The following is a 19,707-nucleotide window of genomic DNA, read 5'->3' as shown; positions in this document are numbered from 1 at the left end:
ACAATACTGCTTAGGGTAAAGTTTAGTAAGCAATCAGGTGTTTCAGGGGAGAAGGCAAAGCACTGTATTGACAAGATGAAATACACAGCTCAGACCAGAAATATCTAGTGCACAGTGGGCATATACACAGAATTAACACAACTATTAGCATCGTCCTGCACTTATTAGTATTACATCATCTCATTAGCATAACTCCTGCCATACTAATAATGTGATACTTATGTTTACCTTATCCCTTTTAGCTAATTTACTTTCCCATGACAATACTTTGAACTTTAAAATAACAGAACGTTTCAGATTCATCACGTTTAATACATTTTGACATATTTTTCAAAATTGCTTAATCAGTTTCAGTCCTGTCAGTATTAGATTGGTTTTTTCAGGACATGGCTACTAATAACACGGCACGCTCCAGGCTACTTATGTTGCAGTTCTACTTAGAACTGGACTGTTTTGCTTATATGCCAATCTGTGAAATCTCTGCACCTTGACAGTGACTCTGTCTGTAGTGACTCCACCAGAATGAACAGAGGTCCTTGTGTACACTCATCTGTTCCTTAAGGAATCAAGCTCTCACTATTTTCCCCCCATGTATTGATGGGTAGCTGGGCTGTCTCAGGTACATCAAGTAAATCTCAAGGATTTCTCAAGTATCTCTGGCTGTCCATTTTCTCAGTATTTGTGTGGATGTAACAACACTAGCTGACTACCAGCTGTAATTGTCCATTCTATCTGCCCAGCTATCAGGCTGGACAGTGGTGTTGTATTTATGTCAAAGTACAGTGTGTTTCATTCTCTTTCCTCCAGTTATAGTTGTACATCTTGTACTTGCTCAGGGCTTGAGAAACTGAACTTCTGTCAGAAGTGAGGTGGTTGTTTGACAATTTGCATAGGTTCTGGGGGAACTAACCCTCTTGGTGGACTTTCAGGGACTGATGTGTATCCGTCATATTTAGATTTCATTACGAGATTTTTCTCTCTCTGAATAGCTTGTAGGCAATGTGTTCTGTGGCTATTTTGGCAAGAAGATTGTGAGTTCAGATGAGGAGGCCTTCACAAATTCTTGAAAATCTGCTCTTGAAAACCAGCATCCATGGTCATGTATTCCATGCCCGGCTGTGATAATTTGGGGAATCTGCTCATACAACGTGTGAATTGTGGTTGATGGTGTGACGCTCGTATTATGAAAATGATTAAAATGTATCATCTGTGTGGATGTTGAATCCCACATTTACTGACAGAGCTATAGAATGTCTATCCCAAACCAGCTCCAATGGAGAGTCATTAACCTTAATGACTGTGCTCTGGACTGAACAATGGGTATACAAAGGAGGCTGAGTGAAGCTTGTCTGGAGGAAGGGGTAAGTGGAGAGAGTGGGAAATCCCCACCAGGACAATAGTGACAAAACAGGACACACCGACAGAATTTTGGAAGGCTTTAGGGTGGGAGATGACACTAATTTCAGTTTCTAGGCAACTGGACTGTCAAGGTTCCACTGTCAGACACCGAGGTTTACACTTGGAGTGTATGCCGAGAGAGAGTCCTAAAGCCAGGAACGGTGCCTACACTTTGCCCAAACTCAGCAAGTTAAAAGCACATGGGATTAAGCAGTTGGATCTTTTCACAGCAGTCTGGTGAGTGTCCAACAGGGGGAGCTTGACTCGGCCTTACACTTGACAACTTTGTATGGGTAATCACTTATCTGGTGAGCTTGTTAGTTGTGAAAGCTCTTATCAATTTCGAGTAGTGATAAATTAATAGGAAATAGATGGTCAAATTCAGATAAATCCTCTCTTAGGCTCAGTCACGCTAGGGCTAGGATTTCATGACTGTGGCTTTTTTGTTTGTGTTTGGCTGAAGCAATTAACATATATTGCACTGACACATTAATTATAGAAGCTCTTATCTCAGTCCCAAACAGGATATCTGCTTTTCCTTGCTTACATTTTTCTAGACCTGGAGGACTGATACTTTTTTTCCAAAATAGCCTCAGGTTGAGATCTAATCATGCTCTTTCTTTGGGCTATCCTTGTAAAAAATATGTTAATTTCAATTTACACACAGCTAGTTCTTTGTGTTTCAGTGTGGAATTCTGCTGATTTTATAAGTAGCACCATAATAGACACATGCCTCAGGGTGAGTTACATACCTACTTTCAGGTGGTAGGTGATCTCTTTATTGCTCTGCTAATGGCATCTGCTATGTGTAGCTCCTTACCAACTTTATATTCCACATGAAGATGTTTTAGCATCATACACTGGATTCTAGGTCGTGCTAAAGATGGAGTTTTTACCAATCATTTGCAAATTTGTTCAGCTTCTATGTGCATATTTTCTCTTTCATAATCTATAATGTATTAGTGGAAATTAAGATGAACAGTTGCCAACATCTTCTTTGGAATCTAAGCATTTTTTCCCTCCTGTGTTGCTTACGGATCTTGGTGGAAATGCCTTCCTGCAAAAGGCATGACTCTAAGCCAGGGGTTCCCAAACTTGGTTTGCGGCTTGTTCAGGGTAAGCCTCTGGCGGGCCATGAGACGCTTTGTTTACCTGAGCATCTGCAGCTGAGAGGTCCCACTGGCCATGGTTCATAGTTACTTTTTAGCTTTCCTCTTTTTTATCCCCCTTCAACATAAACAAAACTTTGTAGATGTATTAAAATGGGAAAGAAGTCATTGCCGTTCAGGTAAACAAAGCGTCTTGTGGCCCAGCAGGGGCCTACCCTGAACAAGCTGCGAACCAAGTTTGGGAACCCCTGCTCTAGGCCTTAGGACAGTGTTTGCCAAATGGTGGATCATGACCACAAGTGTGTTCATGAGAAGCTTCTAGTTGGGTTGTCATGTCCAGGGCCAGATTAACCCATCATTGTGTCTTGGCCTAGGCAAACATACACTTCTCCCCTTTAGGGCAACTGGGCCAAACCAATAGTGCTGCAACACTGTGTGTCAGACCACAACGCCTGGAATGGACAGTGGGGCCCAGGAGCCACTGGTGTAGTGTAGGCTTGACCTGCCCCCCACTCCACAGGCCAGAACTAGGGTTGCAGGGCCTGAGCTAAGGGTGGGTCACACAAAATGGAGCTAGGAGGTTGCCTGACTGAAAAGTTTGGGAACCACTGCTTCAGGACATGCATCTGGCTTAATTAAATCACATTTTAAAACTGATGGAGTGGCATTTATTGTTTAATAGATCAAATTGCTGATTTACGTTTGTATTCTCAATGCCTTTATGGACTCAATTATTGAAGTATAGAGTGAAATCCTGGCCCCACTAAAGTCAAGGGAATTTTTGTGTTTGGGTGGAATCCTCACTTTCAAAGTCAATCAATCAATCAATTTTGCCATATAGATTATTATTCAAATAAACTGCTGTTGGTCTTCTTTAGCTTCAAATAAATCCCTGGTGTAAAGGACATTTCCACTAATGTGTTTTTTACCTAAATTAGAAATTAAAGCTACTTTTATCAGTTTATGTCCTAGAGTTATTTTTGACTCTAAATTCAGTTTTAGTCATCTTCCCTCTCTTTAAAGCTTGCCCAAGTTGTCCAGGTCCCGTGTCCAAATAAAAAGCTCCCCATTATAAATTTGGAGAGATTTACAAGGTTTTAATATGTAAAGTTACTTTTTGTAGTTTCCCAGGAGTAGTACCATACAGCAGTCATTTAAATTCATAATATCTAAAAGTTACTAACTTACAGCCTTGCTTATTTAACTTTACTTGTCAAAATATATGTCCCACATCTAATACTCAAAACATTAGCCAGTGAAAACTAGTTTAATCTGCCAAATCAGCAAAAATATTCTACAGGTTGTAAATAAAGCTATCAAATGTGAACATACATATCTGTATTTTTCAATTCATCTTTGAGATGTGTGGTCCCTACGTGGATTCCAAACATGGGTGTGCATGCACAGGAACTGTTCATAGTAGTGTCCATTGACCTGCGGGTGCGTCGACTGCGTGGTGTATCTGAGGCTTTAAGAGGCTGTGTGGGTCGACGCCGCTCCAGTTCCCTCTTACTACTGAATGGCCAGAATCAGAACCCCCGTTCCTCGGTGCTCTTAGCTTGCTAAGAGAACTATTCTACATTTTTTCTTTTGTATATAGTTTTCTCTAGTTGTATATAGTTGTCCGTCGCATAGATGGCCAGTCAGTTAGCTCTCCACCCCTTTGCGGCACTTCACAGCAAGCCAGGTTTAAATACTGTGCTTCTTGCTTCCACTCCTCCTCCATGAACGATGAGCACCTGCCACTCCTTCCCGTCCCGTATCTGGGAAACTAGAGAGCTTCGCCTGGGCAGGTTCCTCGTGGAGGCGACTACACGCTCATGTGTGCAATAGGATCCGGCAGCAGCAGATCTGTCAGAGCACTGACCAACACCAGCAGTGAGCACTTCCCTGGGACCTTCCTGCCCAGCACCACTGTCTCATCCGCCCAAATCCCATTGGGCACACAAGAAACACTGGCATGGACGCAAGTGTAGGTCCCCAGTGGGGACCACCTGTAAATATAGCATAGCCTTCCCGACCGTGCAGATTGGGTGAGAAGTTGCATGTTGATCCAGATGCTTCTGCTCCAAAGAGCTCTCATGTGGACTGGATGTCCAAGCACCACACTCTGCCGGCATTGCCTTCTGCCCCAGTGACTGGCCCACTGCTGTCACCTCCAGCACCGTCCACACCACCAGGACTGTCTGGACTTTCCCGTTCAGCCACGTGCACTCCAGAATGCCTGTCCCCTTTGATGCGATGGCTGAGCTGATGCTGCCGTTTGCTGGCTCTCCTCTGAGCTTGGACCCTCCGGCTTCTCTCAAGCCTCCATCCCCTGCCACAGAACCTCTCCTGCTCCTGGACTACCGGGCGTTGTCCCATCCTGTGCTGCTGGTTCCAACGGCCCTGCCTTTGCCTGACCCATCTTTGGACTTGGACTGGTCTTCAGACCCTGACCCACCCGGACCCCAGCAGCCAGCCTTATCCACCGGCCTATGGCCCATTTGCCTATCCGTGTTTCCTTTATCCAGGGGGAGCACTGATGTTTGGTGACCCCTATGCTTGGTCTTACTGGCCTGCTTGGGACCCATACTGTCACTGTGGCCTCCCACTGTGCCTGCATCACCATCTATCCCCGACCTACATTATTCCTTCCTCTGCCTACAGGGACCCTCATGATGCTCCCAGCATCATTGGCACCTCTGGTTTCATCGCCGATGATGCGCTTATCCTTCCCTCCTCTCTTTCTCCCCTGACCGATGACCATGTGTAGTACCAGGCCCTGCTTCATCGCATGACGGCAGCCCTCTGTCTGTCTGTGGAGGATATCTGGGGTCCCCAGAACCAGTTCCAGGACATCCTGCAACCCCCTGGACCTTCCTGTATTGCCTTGCCCATACACTATGCCATCCTCCAACCCACATAGGCTGTTAGGCACATGCTGGCCTCCTGCTCGCCCACCCCTAAGTGGGTGGAACAACAGTACTTTGTGCCATTCAAGGGAACGGACTTTCTGTTCATACACCCGCCACCTAACTCCTTTGTGGCCCATGCAGCTACAGAGCATGCCTGCCAACATCATTTCAAATCCACCCCCCAAGAATGGGCGGCGAAGAAACTCAACCTTCTTGGGCACACTGTGTCTTGGGCACACTGTGGGTCTCCAGTTCCTCATCACCAGTTAACAGGCCAACCTGGCTATGTATGACTTCCTGGCATACACTAAGTTGGTAGACTTCCAAGCCTTTCTTCCCTCGGTAAAGCAGCAGGACTTTCAAAGTCTCCTGGATGAGAGCAAGCTGGTTGCCAAGGTGGCCTTCCAAGGTCGATGGCGCTAACACCGCATCCTGGTGCCTGGCTTCTGCGATATTGCTCTGATGCGACTCTTGGGTGTAGTCCACCGGGTTCCTAAAGGAGCTTCAAACTACGCTTGAGGACCTCCCCTTTGACAACCATAAGCTTTTCAGTGATAAAACCAATGAGACCTTCCATGCCCACAAGGACTTCCAGGCCACCCCTCCAGTCGCTGGGTATCTATATGCCAGCTCTGACCCGCAAGCAACATTGGTCATCCTTCCGCCCCTGCCCTCATGCCATCTGCCAACCTGAGCCGTCTCATCACCACCCACACTCCCAGTGACCCCGATCTTCTGCTGCCACCACCTCTGCCTTCTTGCAACGCCCATCCCAGCAGAACTTTTGACTTATGGGCCAGAGATATAAAGTAGTAGCCTTTACCCTGTGGAAAATAATGCATGAGAGGGGGAATCATGAAAGAAACGTGATGATCTTTTGTAAGCTCATACTACAAGAAGAATATAAATACTCATATTTTAGTAGCTGCTTCTTTCAGAAGAGATGAAAGATGAGTTAGAGCAATGAAGATGGATTTCATACTTTCACCCTCAAGGATAATTAGGGTTGCATAAAGCTAACCATAATTTCACAGAAATGCTTGGAGCACTCATGTGCAATATGAGTGAACAAATGCATAAATTCAGTATCCAAAATAGCCAGATGCACTTCATTTACTGCACCATGATATTTATCCTGTTTGCAACAGTTAACAACAAAAACAACAAATCACCAAATTATAAACAGACCATTTTATTTTTAAATGGTGCTCAAAGTCAGACATATTGTCTAATGTACTAGCTAAAGAAGGAAGGGGGATAACTGAAATGACGCACTTTGTGGAAACTAAAATATAATAAATTAAATTTAAAAAATTCCAGCAGCAATATATTCTCTCTAGAGTTTTCTTCATAATGTGTTGCTAGGTTTAGGACCTGGCCCTCTTGTTGCAAGGCTGGTGTTCAAATAATTATTTGGCTTTATGGTGGGTTTTACATTAACTTCTTTGTGATTTCTCATATATATGGTATTTAATGAGTAGCTGGAATCATTCAAGCACACAGTACAGAGTTCATTATAGCAGACACATGCACAGGATAATGTGGCAGTGTGAAGAAATATGGGTGAAACAGAAAAGGCTCCTTGAATTGCAAGAGGAAAACCTGAAATTTAGTAAAGTTTCAGGTTTAAAAATAAACTACAATAAGTCTGAAATTTGGGACTTTGGTAGGTATCCCAACTTGTAAAAACCATAAATGATAAATATAAATGGGTGACTACCTCATTAAAATAACCTGGGAATATATATATCAAAAAAGGCAGGTTCTTTATAATATTAATTACACTCCTCTGATTAAGTTAGAACAGATGTAGAAAACTGGTCAAAGTACAAAGTCTCACGTCTATGGAAAATTGTTTAAGTAAAAATGATTCTTACCTCAGATCAATTTTGTCTTCCCTACACTATCAATAGTCATCCCAGGGAACATCTTGATGATTGGCAACCCTGATGAACAAATTCATTTGAGGACACAAGGAGCCAAGAGTCAAACAAACAGGCTACCCTACAAAGACCTTGGCAAGAAGGAGGACTAATGCTACCCAAAATTAAAATATTATCATCCAGCAAACCAAAGCAGAAATTTACTGTATTGGATAACCCAGGAGAGAGAGCGAGAACTATATAGAACAGGCTCAGTGTCCTACCATCAAACACCACACAGTTCCTTGAATTAAGACAATCTATAGACCAAAAATAATGTGTCTATAATAGGGCTGTCAAGTGATTAAAAAAATTAATCACGATTAATTGTGCAATTAATTGTGCTGTTAAACAATAATAGAATATTTATTTAAATATTTTGGATGTTTCCTACATTTTGAAATATATTGATTTCAGTTACAACACAGAATACAAAGTGTGCAGTGCTCACTTTATATTTATTTTTGATTAAAATATTTGCACTGTAAAAAACAAAGAAATAGTATTTCTCATTTCACCTAATACAAGTACTGCAGTGCAATAACTTTATCATGAACGTTGAACTTACAAATATAGAATTATGTACAAAAAATAACCGCATTCAAAAATAAAACAATGTAAAATTTTAGAGAGTCTACAAGTCCACTCAGTCCTACTTCTTGTTCAGCCAATCGCTCAGACAAAAAGTTTGTTTACAATTTGCAGGAGATAACACTGCCCGCTTCTTGTTTACAATGTCACCTGAAAGTGAGAACAGGCGTTCGGATGGGCACAATTGTAGCCAGGGTTGAAAGAGATTTATGTGCCAGATGCATTATAGATTCATATCCCTTCATGCTTAAACCACCATTGCAGAGGACATGCATCCATGTTGATGATGGGTTCTGCTCGATAACGATCCATAGTGGTATGGACCGATGCATGTTCATTTTCATCTTCAGAGTCAGATGCCACCAGCAGAAGGTTGATTTTCTTTTTTGGTGGTTTGAGTTCTGTAGTTTCCACATCAAAGTGTTGCTCTTTTAAGACTTCCAAAAGCATGCTCCATACCTCATCCCTCCCAGATTTTGGATGGCACTTCAGATTCTTAAACCTTGGGTGGAGTGCTGTAGCTATTTTTAGAAATCTCACATTGGTATCTTCTTTGCATTTTGTCAAATCTGCAGTGAAAGTGTTCTTAAAATGAACAACATGCTGGGTCATCAGAGACTGCTATAACTTGAAATACATGGCAGAATGCTGGTAAAACAGAGCAGGAGATATACAATTCTCCCTGAAGGAGTTCAGACACAAATTTAATTAACACATTATTTTTGTAATGAGCATCATCAGCATGGAAGCATGTCCTCTGGAATGGTGGCTGAAGCATGAAGGGGCATGCGAATATTTAGCATATCTGGCACATAAATGCCTTGCAATGCTGGCTACAAAAGTGCCAAGCGAATGCCTGTTCTCAGTTTCAGGTGATACTGTAAATAAGAAGCAGGCATCAACAAACTTGTTTGTCTTAGGGATTGACTGAATAAGAAGTAGGAGTGAGTGGATTTGTGGGCTCTAAAGTTTTACATTGTTTTGTTTTTGAGTGCAGTTATGTAACAAAAATGTACACTTTTGTAAGTTACACTTTCACGATAAAGAGATTTCCCTACAGAACTTGTATGAGGTGAATAGAAAAATACTATTTCTGTTTATCATTTTTACAGTGCAAATATTTGTAATAAAAATAATATAAAGCGAGCACTGTACACTTCGTAATCTGTGTTGTAATAGAAATCAATATATTTGAAAATGTAGAAAAACATCCCAAATATTTAATACATTTCAATTGGTATTCTATTGTTTAATCACAATTAACTCATGCGATTAACTAAAAAAAATTAACTGATTAATTGACAGCTCTAATCTATAACCACCCTTTTTTGAGAGCAACAATAGAGGAATGGGATAACAAAAATTAAGATCAGACCGATCACCTCTAATGTCCATAGTACATAACACCAAATTCAACCCTAGTAAAACTCTGGGAGACTTTAAAACCTGGCATCATATTTGTATTACAAGAGTTAGGCAACTACTCAGAGACGTTACATTCAGATAATTTGAAGAAGAAAAATCAACTTGCAAGAAATACTGAAGTTCTATTGTACCAATATCTGCAATTGCAACATTTTTCAAACCACCATCTTAAAGGTAAACCTGAGCAGAAAATTAACAGTGAAAAATTACTTGTCACTATTATGAAACACAAGGATCTACTTTCCACCCTATATAAAATTATTTTCAGTTTTTGCTTAGAGGAAACACACTTTTCATGAAGAGGTGGAATGCTGATTTGTGCAAGGAAATTAAGGATGAGGATTGGGAGAGTATTTGGAACAGCAGTCCCTATACCTCAATATACACATTCATAAAAGAAGACTATGTTAAAGTCCTCTATCAGTGGTACCTAATGCCTGTTAAACACATCTATGGTATAGGCATGGGCAAATGCTGAAATGAGTGTTATGAAGTGGGCTGGTTTCTTCACATGTGGTGGATCTGTCCAAAAATTCAGACACTTTGAAAAAGAGGTTGGAAACTCCTTTAAGGAGATGACAGGTGTTTTTGTGAATTTTCCCCAAAAGTTCTGTGCTGTATAACAGACACAAAGAAACGATTACCCATTTGATAGTTGCAGCAAGAATCATAGTTGTAAGGTGGTGGAAGAGATGTGACTCCTCTAAATCAATTGACTCGTCCCAGAAAGTATGGGAAATACGAGTATTAGAAAAGCTGACCCATCAAGTCAAAGTTCTACAGGGAAGAAGATAAAAACTTGGCAGAATTTCCCTGGAGAGAATCATCCCTCATCATGAAACCTGAGAGACTGAGAACTTTTTATTTTTAATATTGACGAAGGAGAAATTGTTAAACTGCCACCTTACTAGTTTGCCACCGCCCTGTTGTTACAGACTCATGAAGACCAGGCTATGTATTGGAACTACTGTGTACACAAAACATATTCTCGATAGAATTGTTAAGTTAGTGCTACAGAAATATTTCTGTTAAAATGTATTGCCTCTGTTGCTTAAGACCCTGCTTCCACTTCCACAAATGATCTTTAGAAAAGAACTTGTCATAAAAATTGGTGTTCATCATCCATCTGGGTGTTTATATGGCCCCCCCATCACCATCTGTTCATTAATGGTTCTGAAGTTATCCCTCACATCCCTATGAGGGAGGAAAATAATTGTCCTTATTTTACAAACAAGGAACTGAGGCAGAGTTGGTGACTTGCTCAAGCTCACGCAGGGAGCCAGTACCAAAGCCATGAACTGAACTCAGACCCACCCAAATCCCATGCCTTAACCCTGTGACCATTCTTCCATCATAGAGATGCATACTGTATAGCTTCCACCCACCTATTTATGTATATCAGTATTTAAACTTGATAGTAGATATGCCAGTTCATTAAAGTGCCTATTGTTCCCACAATAAACTAATTTGCATTAGTAAGGTAAATGGATAATTCCAATGTTTTGCTGGAATTCCAGTCTCATTTAATATTATTGTAAAATATCCTAAATTGGCCTTCTAAAAATATTTTATTGAACATTAAAAGTAAAACCATAATTCTGAAATAATACAGAGGGTGGCATTTTGGCATGAAGTGACAGTAAGTTGTAAGGAAATTCTTGGGCCTTCAGTTCAACGATCAGGAAAAGCAGTTGATTTGGAAGGTTGATACTAGGTGAGATGCAACGTCCATTGCATTTTTTTCCTTTAAGCATAGCTCTAACATGAAAAGTGCTTCCTTTTTCTGCAGATGTTTACTGGGATTTTTAAATAGAGTACAATGCAGAGTGTTAATAGTTTCTATGTAGCATCTGAGGCTAAAGCAACTACAGGTGTTAACTGGGTGACAGATGCATAAAAATACACAGCACAAAATTTGCAGTAAAGTCAAATTAAGACAGGTTGTTAGAACAATATACTAGGGGCTAATCCAAAGCCCACTGAAGTCAATGGAAAGACTCCAGTTGACTTCAGTGGGCTTTGGATCAAGGCTGGGAAGAAATCAATGTGTTGAAACTTACCTGAAAACACCTTCCAAAGTGCCCATTCATTGAAGTAGAGTGAGATTCCTCTGCTGCTTCTGTCGCTTCCTGCCAAAATGGTAGTTGTGACACTGCACCCCATATTCTTCGTAGTGATACTATTATGATACGATTATAGGATAATTATGATGTATCTTATGCAAGATAAGTCATGTGAAGTGTCATTGGAAAGATTATGATTTGCTGAATATGATTATCTTATTTGTATGCATGTATCATTTTTGACAGGTTTCAGAGTAACAGCCATGTTAGTGTGTATTCGCAAAAAGAAAAGGAGTACTTGTGGCACCTTAGAGACTAACCAATTTATTTGAGCATGAGCTTTCGTGAGCTACAGCTCACTTCATCGGATGCATACTGTGGAATTTCCACAGTATGCATCCGATGAAGTGAGCTGTAGCTCACCCCACAGTATGCATCCGATGAAGTGAGCTGTAGCTCACGAAAGCTTATGCTCAAATAAATTGGTTAGTCTCTGAGGTGCCACAAGTACTCCTTTTCTTTTTATGTATCATTTTTGTATTTGAAGTTATAAATGACTATGTATCTGTACTTCAAATGTAGTTACACCTGGGTAACGCCCACTACACGAGATGCTTTCAGTCGAGATAGTGGGTGGGGAAGGGTCTATTAAGGATAATGGGCCATCAGGAAAAACAATAGGCCTGAGGAGCAAAGACTGAACTGAGGAAAGTGCTGGACCCAGGCTAAAGGGATTTCTAACCTGTGAATGAAACACCTGGGGATTCCAAGTTGTAAAGCAAGTGCAGCTTGCCCCTTAAGAATCTGCAGCCTGCTTGTATCATCTCTTAGGGAGAGAATCTGCTAATTCATATCCAATCTATTTAGTATATTAAGCTTAGTTTGTGTTTTTTTGTTTATTTGCTAGGTAATCTGCTTTGATCTGTTTGCTATCACTAAAAATCACTTAAAATCTGAACCTTTTAGTAGATAATAAACTTATTTTATGTTTTAATCCAAACCAGTGAGCTTTGACTGGAGCGCTTGGGGAAAATCTCTGCTTGGTTACTATTGTTCTCTTCACATTGAGGGAGAGGTGGATTGGGTATTAAACCCAAATACTGGCCAGATTTGACCAGAGCAGGACAGTACTGCTATAGGGTCCTAGGCTGGGAAGCTGGTGGTTAGAGAGCCTGCATGTAACTGCAGCTGGGTGAGTCTCTACCCTTGTGAATGCTGGTGAAAGTGCAGGCTGGAGGGCTTTGCAGCTTGTTACAGCATTACAGTGTGAGAGGGAGCCCAGGCTGATGGTGAGAGGGCTCAGTGGTACCCAGTTCCACATGGCCCCCTGGGGAGCAAAAGGTTAGAACTATTGACTACCTTTGGATATATTAGAACTGCCATAGGTATTTCTCAAAAAAAAAAAAAAAATTGCTACATGAGGATTTTAAATTTTTTAAAGATATTTATGTACCTTAGCAGGGCTTAATTAACAAAACATCAGTGACTTTTCCATTAAAAACATTTTCCTTAAAAACCTCTCTTAAGAGGAGTCTGCTTGTTAGTGTCCTGAATAGGTAGCAACTTTATAAAGTGTCTAGGCTTGCAAGTTTTGGCCCGATAACTGGCAATGAACAGTGAGATTACAACAACATGAACTTTTCGATAAGTTTTCTATTCTTTTACTGCTTCCAAGATATTGATCCATGGTTCACCTGTTGTCTTCAGTTCCTATCATATGAGAGACTGAATTTGTAAACTCTGCCCTTGAGGCCAGCAGAGGCTAAGATGTCACTGCTCAAGGGAAAGGCCTTTCATTTAAAGTTTGGAGGTCCAATGCCTCTGACATTCTGGGGTTCACCCAGGACAGTAAAGGGTTCAGTCATTGTCTGCCTTGTAGCCCTGGGTGTCTTGTGACTCTGCAGCTTTCGTTCAGAGCTCTCACCTCAGCAGCCTGCCAGCAGGCCACAAGCCTCACCTTGGGTTTGCCCAGGTTGGATACTCCTTGCAAGCTGACCTTAGTACCTTTCCAAGCCTGAATTCACCCCAAAATCATCCTTCTTCAGGATCCGGTTCCTCTCATTAGACCCTCTCAGAGAAAGCATTAGATTCGCTGCCTCTATAGAGACAGTAGAATGTTCCAACCTGCCAGCTTAACACAGTCGTACACTTTACTGAACGGAACCCGCACTGATGATTTATAATGACAGCAAAACACATTTATTAACAAAAGAGGATGGATTAAGTGATGCCAAGTAAAAGGAATAAAGGTAGAGATGGTTGCAAGCAAATAAAAGTGAACACATTCATCTAGAAGTCTAAAACTTAATCTAGCAAGATACACTCTTTGTTCAAGACAGTTTCTCTCTCATCCACTGTCGTCTGTCCAGATTTTTACTGGCTTGCCTGATCAGGACCCATCACAGAGATCAAATTGAGCTTTGCAGTCACAAGACACACAGGATTACAAAGCAGGCGTTGACTGAACCCCTGACTGGCTTGAGTGAACTCCAAAATGTCACAGCCCCCAACTCTTGTAACCTTTAAAATAAATCACAACTATCAGCGATCTTGGCAGAGACAGCTGACCATGAATGGGGACAAAGATGTGTCATAGCCATCTTCCTATTGCCCTCTTTCCCTAAAAATAATAATGACAATCAAAGGTTAATATAAAATGGCTGAAATACCCTGCAAATACTTAGGTTAAATGGTCAAAGTAAACATTACGGGTGATTTTTGAAACCTATATTAATTAAAATACTATGGCTTATGCTTTCAGAGTACGAAATAGAGAGATCGTTTTTTCTCCGGATGAAGTGTGTCTTGGCTAAGAGGAATGCAGGCTTGACATGTAGCGGCTATAAGGTAACATGCTGAAGCCTTTCCATGTTCAAAGAGTAACAGGTTTTATTATATGGATAGCTGTAAAACAAAGTCTGCTACTGAAAAGAGTCAGAATGCCACCGCTGGGTGCAGATTTTCTTATTAATGCAACAGTACTCCTTGAAACTATGGGCCAGATTTTGATACCCATGCTCATGCTGACTAGTACCTAACTCCACAGGTAGTCCCATTGATTTGAATGAGATTATTCCCTGTGCTGTTCAGGATGAGTAAGGGTATCAGAATATGGCTCCATGTGCCTGTATATCTCAGTTCAGGATTGATGTCTACCACAGTCTCAGGTTTATTTATCAACCTCTTAGCATACATTGTTTTAATAGTTACTGCACTTGAACATGGGTGATGGTAAATACTGTAATCCTACATGAGCACCTGCCATTCAAGCATATATTTTCAGCTTTACTTTGTGCATTTATTCTCCCATAAACTAAACAAAATATTTCTACTACCTAAGCAGCAGCTGAGAAAGGCACCTTACACACAGTTCTACTGAAAATAAATGACTTATTCAATAGCAAGAGAAAGAACACCTCAGAGTGACCTGCTGTTGTTTTAGAATTCTTCCAAGGTGCAGACATTTACCTCCCCTTTTAAAGTTGAACAATTATTCCTGAAAGTGTAGTTCTGGCTGGTCAACTGTCCTGCAGTGTACATTGTTCTAACCCATAATTTATATTGAAGCAATTTTTTAAAAAACTGAGTAGGTGGTGGCATCCCTCTGTTTTTCTTCTTAGATTACAATTTGTCAGGAAGCGGAGTCATGTGCCATTTTTCCCCCTTGAAGTCCTATTGCCTGGTTACCGTGTATATTGTTTAAAGATGTGATTTTCTAGAGCGCTCAGCATTGCCTTAACTCTGCTCTCATCAGTCAATGACTTAAAGGTTAGACCAATGCTGAGCACTTCAGAAGGTACCACCTGAATAGCCTAAGTGCAAGGGAAACTAAATATGCCTAATTGTGAGGGAATGAGGAGGCTCTGATGGGAGATTTTAAGTACATTATCACTGGGTTATTATTGACTATCATATAAATTAATGATTGAACGGGGAGCTTTAAGAGGAATCTATTTTTAGATATATAGATAATGGATTGCCAAGAATTGCTTAAGGCAGTGGACACACGCTCCTTTTTACTGGACGAATGTACAAGTCAAAACAAAGGAAATATACAAATAAACTGAGGGATATATAGAATGTGGTTTTGATACTTGTGGAGTTTCCCACATGATATTTGGACTGAGCCTTGCAAGAGAGTGCATAGCCAAATAGTAGCTGTTACAAACTAAGAATATTTATGTTCCTCAGAAGAGTTTCTAAGAGCATTTTGCATTTACCTTTGTTGACCCAAATCATTATTTATTCCTTCTTACAGTCAAGTATCTGAATTTTAGCATCAGATATGCACATGCAACTCTCATGGACGGCAACTGGAATTATGTACATGTATGTCCAGCTAGAATTTGGCCCTTCGACATTGGCATTGTTAATTTGTCTACAGGGATAATCCTGACTGGAAAGAAGCAACGCTTTTAATGTGTCTAAATAGATATTTAATCATTTATAATTAGGGCTACATTCATAAGTCTCTTAAAGTGTATCTGTTTTTCATCATAATGAAGAACAAATTCAATAGGAGTAGTTTTGATACATCAAACTGGCTGTTAAAGTATAGCTTGGAATATGTATGTCTGTTGCATGATTAAGTCACCATCAACGGCAAATTTCAGTTTATTTGGTTAATGCACAATAACTATCTTATTGTATCTATATTAAATGTATATTTTATAACCTAAATTTAAAGCATTAACTGGAGAGCAGTCCATATGGCACCAGGGCCCTTGCATTTTAACACCAGATTACTATGTGCTGGTGACAGTAACACAGGTTCACAGCATGACTGCATCTCTACTTACAAATAAGACACTTAGCAGCCTTAAACTATGCAGACAGACAAATGGTGTTAAGAGAAATTGTTTGTATCACCATTGAAATAGGTGCAGCAGAGGCTGAGAAATAGATGCTCTCAAGATGCTGTCTTGACCTGTAAGACCTCTTCCTTTACCTTCAAATATTTACTGTGCTTTCTTTCCATGCCAGGTGATCCACTGCAGTGGCTATTTGAAGATACGTCAGTATATGCTGGACATGTCCTTGTATGATTCCTGTTACCAAATTGTAGGACTGGTGGCTGTGGGTCAATCTTTACCTCCCAGTGCAATCACTGAGATCAAGCTTCATAGTAACATGTTCATGTTCAGAGCAAGTCTGGACTTAAAACTTATATTCCTAGATTCCAGGTAAGCAAAATGATTTGGTTTCCATCATATAGCATCGAGAAGTTAAGTTTTGTCAAACTACAGGGGTTTCTAAATACTTCAATACACTTCATTTTTAGGTGTATTTTAACTATGACATCATTAAAATTGAACTTGAGCACGGTAAAAGTATGCGGAACTTTCAAAATGACTCAGTAAATAAGGCAATGTTTTATCTTTAAAGTATCAAGCCTACAGAACCTGATTCTAACCTATAGTTACATGTGTTATGGTAATGTCCAGAGGCCTCAAGGATAGATAAAAGGTGGGGGAAAGGCAGCATTATTATGCCTGTTTTACAGGTAGAGAAATGAGTCACAGAGAGATTAGGTGACCTGACCAAGGTAACACAAGAAATCCATGGCAGAGATGGGAACTGAACCCAGTCTCCCAAGTCCTAGTTCAGTGCCTTAGCTGTGAGACCGGCCTTCCTATCTAATGTCCTTAACCTTGCCTACATTATGGGTTTATGAAGAGATACGAGTGACAATTAAGTCAAATGGCCATTTTTAAAAAAAAAAACAGACATTAAATCTCTTCAGAAAAATAACTATTGGGACAGCTTGCAAGATTGCCTAGTGCACAAGCTATGCCTGGATTTATGGGAAATAGGCACTAGAACCATCTCAGCACACTCTACCGATACAACCCACGTGGATGCCTGAAAGAACTCCCACATGGGCAACGGAAAAGCACAAATCTGAGCTCAAGAGACACATGAAGTGTCATATAATTTCAACATATAATTATGCCTGTCAGTGTACTGTGATGATCTGTATGGTCCAATTTTAGATGTCCCAAGGGAACAACCTTCCAGCAAATTTCCAGTCTTATAGGTTTAACTACCAACAGGCAGATAATTCTAACCCCCACCCCCACCCAAAAAAACCCAACCAAACCCCACAGTACTAGGACTGTGGAACAAGATTTGACCCACTTGGTGACTTCCGTGACATGCTGGAGTTTCAAGGAAAAGAAATGATATTCATACATAATGGTAAAAAAGTCTGTGACCAATACATTGGAGAAGTTTTGCAGAGCAATTTAAACACTCAAAAGCATGCTGTCTCTCCAGGCTAAGATCAATGAGGCCCAGTACTGAAATGCAAGTTACAATTTGTTTTAGGAATTCTCTCTTTTTTTGGCATGTTTAATGCAATACATCCAATATTGCTAAGCACTGAAAGCTGGTCTATGCTAGCAAGTTAGGTCGGGTTAACTATAGTTGCTCAGGGCTGTGAAAAATTTCGCATTATGTGCGATCTAGTTAAGCAATCCAAGCCCCGGTATAGACACTGTTTGGTCGCCAGAAGAATTCTTACATTGACCTAGCTACCGTCTCTCGGAGAGATGGTTTTACTCCAGTGATGGAAGAACCCCTTACTACAGTGATGCAACTGCAGTGCTGAAACTGTGCCGTTGTAGCATTTCTAGTGTAAGGCTAAAGCTCAACAATATGCCTGTACATGGCAGAGCTAAGGTACGGTGAGGAAGAGGTGCTCTAATGGGACCTCAAGAGGTCTTCTAGTCTAGTCCTCTCCACTCATGGCAGGACTAAGTATTCTGTAGACCCATCCCTGACAGGTGTTTGTCCAACCTGATCTTAAAAATCTCCAATGACAGAGATTCCACAACTTCCCCAGGCAATTTACTCCAGTGCTTAACTACCCTGACAGTTAGGAATTTTTTCCTAATGTCCAACCTAAATCACCCTTGCTGCATTTTAAGCTCATTGCTTCTTGTCCTATCCTAAGAGATTAAGGAGAGCAATTTTTCACCCTCCTCCCTGTAACAACCTTCTATGTACTTGAAAACTGATATGTCCCTCCCGCAGTCTTTTCTTCTCCAGACTAAACAAAGTTTTTTCAGTGTTCTCTCATAAGTCATGTTTTCTAGACTTATAATCATTTTTGTTGCTCTCCTCTGGATTTTCTCCAATTTTTCCACATCTTTCCTGAAATGTGGCGCCAAGAACTGGCCACAATACTTAAGTTGAGGCCTAATCAGCGCAAATAAAGCGGAAGAATTACTTCTCATCCTGTGATTCTATGATACTAAATGGAGTTGCCTGGAGGCATAAGTATCTTCATAAGAGACAGTCTATCCAGAGGCGCTGATCGGCGCACAGTGAACAAAAGGTCCTGTTACACCACTGAAAAAGATACAGCCAGCACTGTCCCCACACTTGCCAGGAAGCACAAGGGTGGGGTCCTGCCCCTGTCCCACAAAGATGAACTTCTGGAATATCAAGCATTGTCAGTAGTGCTGGCCAGCGCCCTTCCCCTAGCACTCCCCAGTCCAGCTGTCCAAATTATCATTACCTCCTGACAGGAAGGTATTCCCCTGCACTCTCTCCGACTCCTGCCGGTAGTGTACCCACACAGAAACCCCACAGAAAGGGCATAATCGTGCCCTAAATGGTAATAGGAGAAGACAACTAAATATATCAGCTTTAAGGAGAAATAGTGTTAAATAGTTTAAAAGTTAATTTCCGCCCACAAAAGTCATCTGTGGCTGCTGCTTTACTGTATGCACCCATTCATTCCCTCAGTTTCAAGGGACACTGGAGGGGAGATGAGATAATTTTGGCCAGTTCTGTTCCCCTTTCTGTTTTCATTGTTCACACATTCAGAGTCCTTTTTACATCCCAAGATGGAAATCAGGGATGTTTGGAGTAGAAATAGACCAAGGCTGCAAAACTCAGATCCAGAATCAAACTTTTCCAAACTCTGAGTGTGTTCAGATCAGGGCATTTGTTTGACCATTCTAGAGGTAGCTGCAAAACTAGGGATACAGAGCCAACATCTGGAGCTGCTCAACTCCAGGATTTTGATTTGAGAGCACATCTTTGATCATTAGTTAAGCAAGAAAGCCACATGAAAATCACTCTCTTCATTTTAATTGCACTGAGATCTGAGTGACTGATGTAAATCAGACCTAAACAGGGCTTAAGGTGCAGTCGTTCAATGCACCTCTCACAGTTACAGGGTGAACTGTGCCTTAGATCCTCTTTAATCACTCTCCAGTGCACTTCTTACGTGACAAGCCTGGCTTCGTACACCTCACCCTGCATGGAACCTTGTGGTCCAACCACTCTTAGA

General features: G+C 41.0%; 1 protein-coding gene across 1 annotated transcript in view; it reads left to right on the top strand.

Moving 5' to 3' along the window:
- SIM2 (SIM bHLH transcription factor 2) overlaps positions 1-19,707 on the top strand; it is a 70,946-nt gene that overhangs the window by 25,015 nt on the left and 26,224 nt on the right. Inside the window, exons 5-6 of the mRNA XM_077818660.1 lie at positions 14,167-14,252; positions 16,389-16,588. Coding sequence (XP_077674786.1) covers positions 14,167-14,252; positions 16,389-16,588 — 286 coding nt within the window. The remainder of the gene's footprint in view (positions 1-14,166; positions 14,253-16,388; positions 16,589-19,707) is intronic.

Source organism: Eretmochelys imbricata, chromosome 1 (genome assembly GCF_965152235.1).
Source record: "Eretmochelys imbricata isolate rEreImb1 chromosome 1, rEreImb1.hap1, whole genome shotgun sequence".
NCBI lineage: Eukaryota > Metazoa > Chordata > Testudines > Cheloniidae > Eretmochelys > Eretmochelys imbricata.
The sequence above is the reverse complement of the archived record's forward strand: the minus strand, read 5'-3'. Positions and strand labels throughout refer to the sequence as shown.